General features: G+C 42.0%; 1 protein-coding gene across 1 annotated transcript in view; it reads right to left on the bottom strand.

The window, feature by feature from the left end:
* SERINC2 (serine incorporator 2) overlaps positions 1 to 13,081 on the bottom strand; it is a 34,996-nt gene that overhangs the window by 3,633 nt on the left and 18,282 nt on the right. Inside the window, exons 3-9 of the mRNA XM_066572575.1 lie at positions 12,441 to 12,619; positions 11,635 to 11,714; positions 10,858 to 10,995; positions 10,599 to 10,768; positions 8,474 to 8,564; positions 7,994 to 8,135; positions 500 to 706 (exon numbers count right to left, since the gene is read on the bottom strand). Coding sequence (XP_066428672.1) covers positions 500 to 706; positions 7,994 to 8,135; positions 8,474 to 8,564; positions 10,599 to 10,768; positions 10,858 to 10,995; positions 11,635 to 11,714; positions 12,441 to 12,619 — 1,007 coding nt within the window. The remainder of the gene's footprint in view (positions 1 to 499; positions 707 to 7,993; positions 8,136 to 8,473; positions 8,565 to 10,598; positions 10,769 to 10,857; positions 10,996 to 11,634; positions 11,715 to 12,440; positions 12,620 to 13,081) is intronic.

Below are 13,081 nucleotides of genomic sequence, written 5' to 3'. Positions count from 1 at the left end.
GCCTAAATACAGATATACTGACGGGTCTCAGAGGCACCTCTCCGCCTCACCAAGCTCTACTCTTCTTGTATTTTATGTGCCCCCATCCATATGGAGCAGCCACAGATATCATTTCTGCCATATACATGACAGCAGAGGTGCAGTAATATAGTTGGAGAGTCAATACAATGACTAACTTCACTGTCCATACTTTGTGTGATGTGTGCAGTCTCCAGAGTATTCCTAGGAGATGCAGCTTCATACTGCTCTCCCCTGCCTCATGTTTGTAAGAGCAGACAGTGAGAAATCACAAGCAGGAGGCAGGGAGAGCAGTGTGAAAGCGTATCACAGAGTACCCCGAGATGCTGCAGTGTACGTTAGGGAACACAAGTTCTAGGTCACTAATCTACTACTTTCTGCCCCTTAGCTAGGGCTTAGAGAAGTGCAGCGAGAGTGTGCGCTCACGTGTAAATACAACGCAATACAGATTTGCATGTCATGAGTAAATGTCTGTACTTACAGATACCAATTTGTGAGATTCATCATGATGTAAAGAGAGGCCAGGAAAAGACAGAAATGGAAGAAGCTGTAACTGTAGCACACCCCATCTTCTTCATTGTCGTATGCTTTATGCACCCCGTCTCCAGTGCTGTGGACTGCTGCTTCTCCGCTGCTCTCTTCAGTCTGCATCAACGTATTGACTTGCTGGTTGTTGGAGTTGCGAACGCTATAAAAAGAGCAAAAAGTACAAGTTGGGAGAAACAGAATACAATTTTGAAGCTCTACGCTAATCTTACAAGTAACCGAGAAATAAAGTACTGCACCTCCAGTGAGCATGCATCTTAATTCATTTCTAAGATACTATAGCCAGAAGTTTAACAATGGTCTCTGGGTCTGTCTATTGAAGCCTATTTGGCAGGGTCTGCTAGGATGTGTGAAGTGTAAAATCAGGAGAGGTATTGTCTCTCCTTGAGGAGAGCACCTAGGTGGTGTGTGGAGACACCTAGGAGGTGAGTGATAAAGGCCATGCATGCTCCTCTGGGAAATATATGCAAATAAAGATAATGGAATACCTCTGCAGCGCCACCTATTGGATGGCAGCATTCCTTCAAGTCAATATCAAACGCTTTATAAGTCTTTAAAGCAATGATTGGGAATTGAAAACCAAGGTGCTCTCCTCAAGAAGAGACAAATACCCCTCTCAATCCACATCATAGACCTCTCACTAGTCACACCAGAAATCTACTGCACAGAGGGGGGCAAAAACCCCAAAACAGCTCTCTGTGCATGGTTTTCTGGCTTGGTTTTCAATTACCAATCATTGTTTTAAAGACTTAAAGGGTCTGACATGGATTTGAAGGATGCCAATAGAAGGCACTGCAGAGGTATTGTTCCATCTCCTTTTATTTGCATATTAAGTGTAAAATTCACAGGTACTCCATAATACACTGCAATACTGAGGTAATGCAATGCATTATACAAGCAACAGTATGCACAAGTTATTTAGTGGCATTTCAATGTCACTGTGGAAGGGCAGCGGATCAGACGGCTTCTTTTGACTTCAATGGAAGCCGTCCGCGCGGAATCAGCATAAAAATAGGAAATGCTGTTATTTTTTCTCCAATACTGGGGGGGGGGGGGGGGGGAAATGCAGTTGATTTCCGTTAGTGTGCAGAAAAAAGGGTTTTTCAATAGCACGTTACGGGCAGTATTTGCTTCAGAATATTCCGGATTCCGCAATGCAAATATGCCTGTGTGCGGTCGGTCTAAACTATCCAGATATAAACTGTGAAGTTGAAATCTGCAGATCTCATAAAAAGCAAGTTTGGCAAAAATTTCCAAAAATTACCTTACCCAACTTGTACAGGACCCAACAAGAGGGTCTGCCATTTTGGACCTAATATTAACCAACAGACCTGACATATCAGCAGGGCTTCAAGTTAGGGAGCACCTGAGAAATAGTGACCATAATATAAAACATTTCTACTTGTCTTTTAACCCCTTGAGTGGCACGCCCGGAAAATTTCCGGGACAAGCTCCACTGCTCATAGCAACATAGCCCGGAAGATTTATGGGCTATGTATCACTATGGGAGTTGCAGAGCACAATGACACAAGCTGTGGCAGTGTGCTCTGCCTGCACAGACCCACAGAGAACAAAGCAAGGGCTTTGAAAAACCAGCAGAAGACATTGCCGATACGCCGGCAATCTCTTGCTTTGTTTACAGGTTGCCATAGAGACCATCGGCTTGTCAGAAGCAAGCCGATGGTCTCTGTGGCAGGGAGAGCTGGTTGTTAGCTGTCAGAGGACAGCTAGGTACTAGCTCTTACAGCAGAGATCAGAGAAAACCTCCGATCTCTGCTGTGTTAACCCTTTACATGCTGCAGTCTATGTGACTGCAGCATGTAAAGGGCTGTCACTGCAGCATGTAAACAGCTGTCACCATCGGACCCCCGGAATGTGATCAGGGGTCCTGATGGGTCCCTGTGGAAGTCCCCTAAAGGGACAAAAAAAAAAAAATTAAAAAAGAAAAAAAAAAGTAAAAAAAATTAAAAAAATTATAAAAAAAACACTTGTATCCCTTTACTTTGTAAAAAATCAAAAACACAATCACACATGTGGTATCCATGCGTCGTAATGAGCCAGAGAAGGAAGTTAATACATTTAACCCCTTAATGACATGGCCCCTTTTTTTCTTTTTTCCCCATTTCTTTTTTTCCTCCCCCTGTTTAAAAAAAAATCACAACTTGTCCCGCAAAAAACAAGCCCTCATATGGCCGTGTCAATGGAAAAATGAAAAAGTTATGGCTCTTGAGACGCAACTACAAAATTAGTTGAAATTCAATGATTAGACCATTTTAAAAAACCTGCCCTGGTGGGCACGACAGGGTGGTAGGAAACCCGCCACTCAAGGGGTCAAACGGGAGTTTTATCTGGGAGCGATGAAAATACTAAACTTTAGGAAAGCAAAGTTCAATCAGCTCAGCGATGCCCATGACCTTATCGACTGGAATAATGTCTTCAAAAATAAGAGTACAGATAATAAAATAGGAAATGTTTAAAAAAATATTAAATACTTACTTTTAGTGGTTCATACCTTGCAGGAATAAAAGGGTTTAGAATAGGTGGAGAAAACCAATGTGGCTCAATAAAGATTTAAAGGGGGCAATAAACACTTTTTTTTTAAAAAGCGTTTAAACTACAAAAACAAAGGCAGCAAAAAAAAAAGCACTAAAAACCTACTAAATTATGTAAAAAGCAGATAAAAGCAACAAAGATTGAGACAGAAAGGCTCGTTGCCAAAGAGTAAAACTAACCCTAAACGGTTATATAAATAGTAAAAAGACAAATTCTGAAAGTGTTGGCCCTTTAAAAAAATAATGTAGAAAAAATTGTAGAGGGTGATTAGTAGAAAGCAAATCTATTAAATAGTTATATCTCCCTATATATTCACAGAGGAAAAAGGAATTGTCAGATAAGATGCAGAGTTATCAAGTAAACTCTCCACTAGATGTCACCAGTCAACAGCCCCATTTACATGGGACGAATTTTTGGGCAAACAATGCTCGATAGCATGTCCCAGTGAAGCTCGCTCCTGTGCTGTTACACAGGAGTATCATTGGCAGCGCTCAGAGCACGGGCAGCATGGAGGTGGGGCGGCCGGGGAGTGCTCTTCCCCTCGCTCGCCTCCATTCACTGTAAGCAGTCGTCTAAAACAGAACGACTGCTGTTTACAATGAACGGTTAGCGATTCAGGTTTCTGCATGCAGAAACCAGACGACTGAACAACTCTCGTCCAGTCTTTGCATGCATTTACACGGGACGACTATCGTCGAAACTCCTGCGGGAGCGCAAGATTTTGAGCAATTCTGGACAATAATTGGCCCTTGTAAATGGGCTTTAACCCGGGAAGAAGTGCAGAGCCACCTTAAAAAGATTAAGAGACAAATCACTAGGTCCCGATGGCATACACCCCGGGGTTCTATGGGAATTAAAGGGGTTGTCTCGCGAAAGCAAGTGGGGTTAAGCACTTCTGTATGGCCATATTAATGCACTTTGTAATATACATCGTGCATTAAATATGAGCCATACAGAAGTTATTCACTTACCTTCCCTGCGCTGGCGTCCCCGTCTCCATGGCTCCGTCTAACTTCAGCGTCTAATCGCCCGATTAGACGCGCTTGCGCAGAAGGGTCTTCTGCCTTCGGGTCTGTTCAGCAGCAGCGGCGTTTTGGCTCCGCCCCCTTCTACGCGTCATTGCATAGCTCCGCCCCCGTCATGTGTGCCGATTCCAGCCCCCTGATTTAATCGCTCCTGCAGTATGATGTAATGCTGTGTCATTAAATCATACTGCTGACGAGCAGGCAGTCAAGCCACCCCACAAGCATGTCAGAAGGCCTGCCGCTGCTATGACACCTGCACGGCTCCCTGTGAGTGCATTGCAGAATTGATAGCTGTATTTAAAGGGTTAATAGTGCCAATCAGCCACGTGGCTGTTTGGAGCTATTGCTACCTTGTGTCGGGTGTAAGAAACAGCCGGTACACACATTGTATGAAGAGAGATCGCTGCGCAATCTCTCTTCATACATAGACCACCGATATAGGCAGTCAAAAGGCGTATCGGCAGTCACTAAGGGTTTAAGGACTCTATAGTGACAGGGTCTGTTGCCCTGGATGGGTGCATCACAAATATGGTGCCAATATTCAAAAAGGGGGTCATAAAGTCCTTAAGTCTAACTTCTATTGAGGGTAAAATGTTTGAAGGGCTTCTAAAAGAGGCTATCCTAATTACCTCAAGGAAAATAGTTGTATAACTCTGTATCAGTATGGGTTTATGAGGGGTCGCTCCTGTAAAACCAACCTGATCAGCTTCTATGAGGAGGTAAGTTTTAGACTGGACCAGGGAGAGTCATTGGATCTTGTGTATCTGGACTTTTCCAAAGTGTTTGATACTGTGCCACATAAAAGCTTGGTATATAAAATGAGAATGCTTGGTCTGGGCGAGAATGTGTGTAATTGGCTAAGTAACTGGCTCAGTGATAGAAAGCAGAAGGTGATTATTGGGTCACCGTTACTGGTGCGGTACCACAGGGGTCAGTATTGGGCCCTCTTCTTTTTAATTATATATATTTTATAAATGACCTGGTAGAAGGATTGTGCAGTAAAAGATCAGTATTTGTAGATGATACAAAACTAGGTAAAGAAATTGACACAAGACGACAGAATGCGGTTGCAAATGGATCTGGATAAGTTGGGGGATTGGGCAGAAAAGTGGCAAATGAGGTTTAGCACTGATAAGTGTAAGATTCTGCACATGGACAGGAGAAATACACGTCACCATTACACACTAAATAGGAAACCACTGGTTAAAACTGATATGGAAAATGATTTGGGGATCTTAGTTAACTGTAAAGTTAACTAGAACAACCAGTGTCAGGCAGCTGCTACCAAGGTAAATAGGGTCACGGGATGTGTCAAAAGAGGTATAGGGACACATAAGAACATTGTTCTTTCTCTTAAGAAGTGACTGGTCAGTCCACACATGAAATGTGTACAGTTTTGGGTACCGGTAGTCAAGATGGACATATCAGAGCTTAAGCGGGTTCTACGGCAGGCAATTAAAGTAATAAATGGAATTGGCAGACTACAATACCCAGAGAGATTATCAAAATTGGAATTATTTAGTTTAGGAAAAAAAAAAAAAAAACAGCTGAGGAGGAACCTAATAACTATGTACAATACAGATACAGAGATCTCTACCATCATCTATTTGTACCCAGCACTGTAACAAGGGGGCATCATCTGCATTTAGAGAAAAGAAGGTTCCTACACCAACATAGACGAGGGGTTCTTTACTGTTAAGCCGCTCTCGTACACACAGCGCATTTTACCCACATTTTACCAAAATTTTGATCAGCGTTTTCGAACGCAGGTTATTGCGTTCTACAGCAAAATGAGAAGACGCACGAAAATAGAGCAGACAGCGCTCGAAAATTAAGCGCAGGTCTACGAGACCCCATTAAAAATCAATGTGAGCATTGCATCGCGATTAGCGTTAAGCATGGTAAAAAGTGTATGTGTAAGAGCAGCCTTAGAGCAGGGAGACTATGGAGCTTTCTGCTTGAGGATGTGGAGATGGCAAACTCAATAAGAGTTCAAGAGGCACCGGAACATCTTTCTTGAGTGTAACAATATTACTTCAGAAGGCTCAGTGATCCGGGGATTATTCCGGTAGCCAGATTGGAGTAGTCAAAGTTTTTTTTCCCCCTTAAGTGAGAAAAATTGGCTTGTATCTCATTGGGTTTTTTTTGCCTTCTTCAGGATAAACATTGGGGGTTGATGTAAGAGATAATTCTCTCTCTCTCTATTCCAAGGGGTTGAAAAGAGTGTGTGTGTTATGTTTAATCATTTTATTTTTAATGTATTTCCCCCAAGCTCCAGTTAGTAAAGGTTAACAAAAACTAGAGACTATGTAATGACTAGTGAATGTGGATTTACTATTTTCAAATGAATGATTTCTTCCATAGTCACCAAGTATTCCTTTGAGCAAGCATAATGAAACAAAGGTTTGGTACGGTGTTAGCCAGTCGAGTTAAATGTGATTGTTCTCAATAAGAGAAACCAAGTAATCTTGTAGATGGGATATCTTTTAATGGCTAACAAAAATACATGATATTATAGTGAGCTTACGAACCTCTCGGGCTCTTCAGGCTAAAATGGATTTTATTTATGTATTCTATTCCATTTCAGCCTGAAGAAGTACCCTGCTTTGGTTCAAAAGCTCGCTATAACATCATGTATTTTTGTAGACCATTAAAAGGTATCATATCTACAAGATTACGTGGTTTCTCTTAAATCAGAACAATCACATTTGAGCAAGCAGTAATGTGAAGCCTGAAACTTGCTTTGGGGTGCACTATGCTGAATTCATGTTTCTAGTACTTAGGTCTCCCTTACATAGGCATTTGCTAAAACACAGCTTTTTTCAACGCTGCGTTTACTGCAGATTCTGCCTGGTTTCAGCCGCACTGGCATGCATTTTGCCAGCGTTTTGGCTGCTTTTCAGCACGCAAAAAAAAAAAAATCCATCATCACCTGACAGATTTGGATCCCCCCCCCCCCCCCCCTCAGGTAGTGTAGCTAGGGCGATTAGCGCTGCCCAAAACACAGCATCAAGTTGTGTCGTGTTTTCAGCAGCGCTGTTTTCTGGTGGGAACTACTGTTTGATTATCAATAACTATTATATAAAGTTTGGCAGTCATCATAATGGAGTCTCTGCCATATTAACTATCTACTTTGTACCAATAAAAGTTCTAATAGGTTTTTCTCTCTTTTGTGGATCATTCTTTCTTTTTCAGTGTACACTCACGGAGTACTGTAGTGAAGGTGTACCGTCCCTGTACAATCCACTTCTGTGGCATTATTGTATTTCATCATATACATTGCTTTATGGAAAAATAAAATACAGAAGTACACATATTGGCATCAGCTTGTCCATAGGGACCCATACTTCCAATGCATTAAACAAATAAAATAATAGGGGATCAAAAAGTTGCATGTACCCCAAAATATAACCATTAAAAACTATAGTCACTCAACTCCTCCCCCTGGCTCTTAATTGGGCACCAGCAATATACCCGAGTCATCAGTCAAGAGCCGGTAGGTGTTGAGGAACACATAATGAAGAAAGCACTGCCCATCAGATGGCTTAACCTAACTCAAATATGGGATGTTGCAAAAATCAAACAATGATTTTGAGGTTACTGCTGATGGCTGAGCATCAGTGTCCTCAGTGTCACGGTTCTTGCCATGGTGCTGGTTTAGTAGCGGAAGATAAGCTGACAGATGTCCTTTACACTAGGTTTCCTCTGAAACACTGCATCATTTCAGTGTAAAACAGCCATTTGTAACAAGGGGGAGTCCTTCAGTAATCCGTAGGTTCATTTAAATCGAAGTCTGGATAACACCGAGTCTTAACCCATTACTGACCCTTACACTCTCTTTTGCAACTTACCTAATGAAGAGGGTACACAAGATGAAGATCACTAGTCCGACAATGCTTGGAGCATCCCACCACTGAGCAGCAGTAGACGATGATGTACTACTGGTAGTTGCATTGTACCCAATAGCCAGCAATGTAGGATTACAGTACTTCTCTGTGATAACAATAAACAAGAATTTTAAATCCCAAACACTGCGCCTATATCATGTAAAATGTACATTTAGCTAGGCTTTTTTCACATGCCGCCAGGTTTTGAAAACCACATAAATTGAGAATTACAACTTGCAGCCATTCGGGTGTTAAAGGTGTGGTACAATTCAATCATGTGGCATAGTTTGAGCCAGTTCCTAAAATGTATTCTAAACTATTGTTCATAACTAGATTTAAAAAACAAAACAAAAAACAGTTTTTCTCCATGTAGAACACTATTGCACAATCAAAGGCGTATGTTGCAGTCATCTTATTCAACTTAGGCACTCGCTGGCTACCTACCTGGAACATTTGCCATAGCTGACCAGGTCACGAATATGGTATACAGGGTAATAACAGATGCCTGCAGTAATCCAGAGTGTGGATGAACCTCCTGCAAAAAAGACGGAAAAACAAACATGTCTGAGACAAAAAAAAATAAAAAACTACACTTTTCTTTTGCAGTTTCATGCTTGTTATTTTTTATATATTTTAAACCATATAGAAAAAAATAAATAAATATTGCAATTTCCACACTGGCCACTAGGGCACATACTGTATAAAAGACTAACTTTTCCTATTTTTTTTGCAATTCACTTGTCAGCTTTGCAAGCGTAGACAGGGTGAGCAGAGCATTTAATAACTACTGAACTTAGAAGACATGATGATAACAGTATACACACACATACAACTCTGTATACAGCTCACCAGTCATTTCCTGGTATTTAGTGGAGTATGTTTTATCACTTCCTGGAGACTCAATGGTTGTTTTATATTTCTCTGACCAAGGGGTTGTCAGAGATCATTTTAGAGAAATATTTCTCCACAATAGAAAATATCAAACCAGACTATACTCTCCTATCCCGCAGACAGCTCTAGGCCCACCTCGTGACGTAAACTTTACAGGTTACAGTCAGCCTGCGTACGGTTCATCACAGGCTGCTGTAGCCAAGTGCACAATTTTGCCCTCAAGCGCTGAGGTCTACGATTGGCTGCAGCAGCCTTCAACATCCTGCCCGCAGGCCAATGCCGCCTGTAAATACAGAGGATGGAGCTGCGTTGTGGGAGATGCGGGGGAGTCAGGAAAGGTGAATATAGGCTGGTTTGTCATTTTCCATCGTAGGGGGGACTTTTTTTTCCCCTCGCTGACAAACCCTTTAACTCCCAGTCCTTGCAGCTGCTTTAAAAACACATACCCCACTGCACATCTATACAGCCAATGTAGGAAGTATATAGGCCTCTCCGATATGACCACCCCTAGCGAAGTTTGAAAAAGAGATCCAATTCTTAAATTTTATTACATATTACATTATACAACTTTAGTACCCGATCACATTAAAGGAGATGTCCCGAGGCAGCAAGTGGGTCTATACACTTCTGTATGGCCATAATAATGCACTTTGTAATGTACATTGTGCATTAATTATGAGCCATACAGAAGTTATAAAAAGTTTTATACTTACCTGCTCCGTTGCTGGCGTCCTCGTCTCCATGGTGCCGACTAATTTTCGCCCTCCGATGGCCAAATTAGCCGCGCTTGCGCAGTCCGGGTCTTCTCCTCTTCTCTATGGGGCTCCGTGTAGCTCCGTGTAGCTCCGCCCCGTCACGTGCCGATTCCAGCCAATCAGGAGGCTGGAATCGGCAATGGACCGCACAGAAGCCCTGCGGTCCATGAAGACAGAGGATCCCGGCGGCCATCTTCAGCAGGTGAGTATGAAGACGCCGGACCGCCGGGATTCAGGTAAGCGCTGTGCGGGTGGTTTTTTTAACCCCTGCATCGGGGTTGTCTCGCGCCGAACGGGGGGGGGGGGGGGTTTAAAAAAAAAAAAAACCCGTTTCGGCGCGGGACATCTCCTTTAAATCCTACAGCACTAAACTGAGGATGGGGACCCAAGCCACAGGGCAGTGATGTCTCTATATACATTAGGTATGAGCAGCCCTTACAGACCATGTTGCTGTGCACCAGCAAATCTGTCTCATCAAATTAATAAGATAAAACAATTAAACTGCAATAATCCTGAACTAGAATTATTTTTCTAGTCAATTTTCTATATATATGGAAATCTTTGTAATTATTTATACAGAATAGATTCTGCTAGTTGTCAGTGGATGGAAAAAATTCTAGAAACCTAGTGAATGGTAGACAATGTTTAAAATCCAAAACCAAGCTGATAGGAATTGAAGTGTCACAGCAACTCCTAGTACCATGGCTACTTATTTCTGGCAATACACTATACTTTGCATTAACTCATCTTTTACTATTATGGTTACAGCTCAGCTCATGCTTTTTAGCATGGCATGTTCTTAAATTGAGTTTTAAAATCTCTATTAATGGTATTATGGGATATATGTCCAGTTTTGGTTAAATTCCAAAGGTCAACCCTTTTAAGATTATATGCCAAGGTGCCGCTTACTATAATAGTCTTACCTGAATTTTGGGAAGGATGGATATAATAGAAACTATAACACAGAATATGAGGTTCAAGCTGATGAACACTTTGTTGTGGACACAACCATCTGGTTTGGTGTAGTATATATATAAAACTACAATAGCAGCAATTGAGGCAGCATAAAGCAGCGCGGTACAGATGAGAAGAGCTAAAACACATAAAAAAAAAAAAAAAGGATTAATCTTTGATCACTTAAAGGTCACAAACCAGACCTTGCACGTTAGTGTTCAGACTTACCAGCATACCAGCACTTTGTGTTCCCATCTTCAGCTCTCAGAAGCCAGGACTGACTCCAAGAGTGAGCAAGGTCAATAATTAGGATAAGCTGGACCAAGTAGAACAGGAAACCACCAACCATGCCAAAATAATACCACACTGTTTGGGATAAAACAGCATTACATTAAAAAGAGTATATGGACAGACGTGTGAAGACTTGTGAAAAGCTGCTAAACTACAGAAATCTTTACATTATTTCCAAAAGTTCAGTCTCCCGAAAAGCTATCAGAATGCGACAGTAAGTGTGTCCCGCATGGAACAGGCATGAAAGGGGGTGTCCAAGCTATTGCAAATGGTTTGTGAGGGCAGGAAATGAGTTAATACAACAAGAGACTATACACAGCAGTTCCAATACTCCCCACCAGACCATATATATGACTGCATCGGGGATGTGCCTATATGCCTACATGACTTTGCAGCCAAATAGTGGCCTCGGCAGACTTGTGCCACAAACCACTGCAGCCGTGACGGGCTGTAGCAAGTGCTGCAGTGATGTGAACAAGGCCCAGCGGGTGCGATTCCAGAGCAGTAGGGACTGAATCTCTGAGTAGAAGTACTTTTGTTATTTTAATACACATCTTGCCAACACCATTTTTTTTTTAATTTATCTCACACAACCACTTTGAATGCATACACAAAGACATGTAGCTTGTGGGGCAGCAGGAGAGCTTGAGAAATATGCACTATACAGAAAGCTGCTGGAGAGGCAGAGTACTAACTAGCTTTACAAGTTGTTACCTGTGGTAAACACTCCATTTGGTATATAGAAAGCACCAACTGTAATTCCAACTAAAATCAGGAACTTAATAAACCAAAACCTGAACAAAAGCAACAAGACAGAAAATCATATTTAAATGTGAGAAAAAAAAAATACAAAAAACAATGAAATACAAAGAGGTTATGGCATCTTGACCAACTATTAACCCTGACCAAACGGATCTGTATTATGATGGAACCTAACAGTGCCAAACGGACTCCAATGACTATAATGGGGTCCTTCGGTTTCTGCTCCGCTGGCTGGCATTTTACCGGACCTGGGACAGAACCACTAAACGGGGGTTCCAGCGCAGATGTGAAAGCGGCCTTAGCTGTACCTGTAACACTCAGTTCACAAACTATAAGACACATGATGGTCGATGGGGTGAAATGCAAGGTAGGTGTTTTCCACTTGCTTTTTAATGTTTTCTACATACAGTTTTAAAGTGCTTGAGTATAAACAGACCCCTATTAGGACTCTAAATGTCTCAAGCTTTATTGCACTATGGGGCACATTTATCTAAGACCAGCATATTATAATGGCAGACATGACCATTAGTGAATGTTTTCCTAAATTAAAGATTCACTAAATACCCATATATATCACCCATTGAATGACCCCCTGAACTTCAGATTTCAACATCACAAGCCAACAGCGTTTAACGGCCGACTGCACCCCATGCACTGACGTACTGGTGACTACTGAATGAACATTATTAACACTGTACAAATAATGTGCACAAGAAAATCACAAAGCTGTCTTCTGTCAAGTAAAAAAAAAAACTCACCCATTCTGGATATATGCTCTCGGGTCTCGACTACTTCGTACACAGATCATTATTATTACAAACAGGAAGAAAAACGCAGCCATGGCAAAACACATGCGGTATACAGCCTGGTGTCCAAGAAGGAGATTACAGTTCACAGTGCCAGCAAAGGTGTCGGATGAGGAGCAAAACCATGGGAGCTGAAAATGGAAAATACAGCATGACAAACATAAGGCAAACCATGAAGAGGCAGAAGAAACTGCATGCGACTAGCAGACTACTTTTTAAAAGAACTGTACGAGTGCAATACCAATAATGGTCATGAGGGGCCTTGAGAGCAGAAATATCCAGCAGGGATAGTGTTTAATCAGGAGAGAACATCTCCGGACTTCCTGGGCTCAGTGTCTATTACAGACCAAGTCACGGTCCACTGCGGACCCCTGTTTAGGAGAGCCACGAGTCTGACAGGGAAGGACTGACACCCACAAGGGTAGGATTTGATGGACATTGTTACACTGTATTAAAGCACTAGGCTGAAAACTGTTTGTGTAGTCAGCAGTCAGACAACTTGGTATTGCTTTACTTTTGGCATTTACACTATGGTGCCTATAGCAGTGTGAATATTGTCTGCCTTCAGCTGATGTATGGCAATAAAGGGCTGG

This window comes from Eleutherodactylus coqui, chromosome 1, assembly GCF_035609145.1.
Source record: "Eleutherodactylus coqui strain aEleCoq1 chromosome 1, aEleCoq1.hap1, whole genome shotgun sequence".
NCBI lineage: Eukaryota > Metazoa > Chordata > Amphibia > Anura > Eleutherodactylidae > Eleutherodactylus > Eleutherodactylus coqui.
Note: the sequence above shows the minus strand (reverse complement) of the source record. Positions and strands in the feature narration are given on the sequence as shown.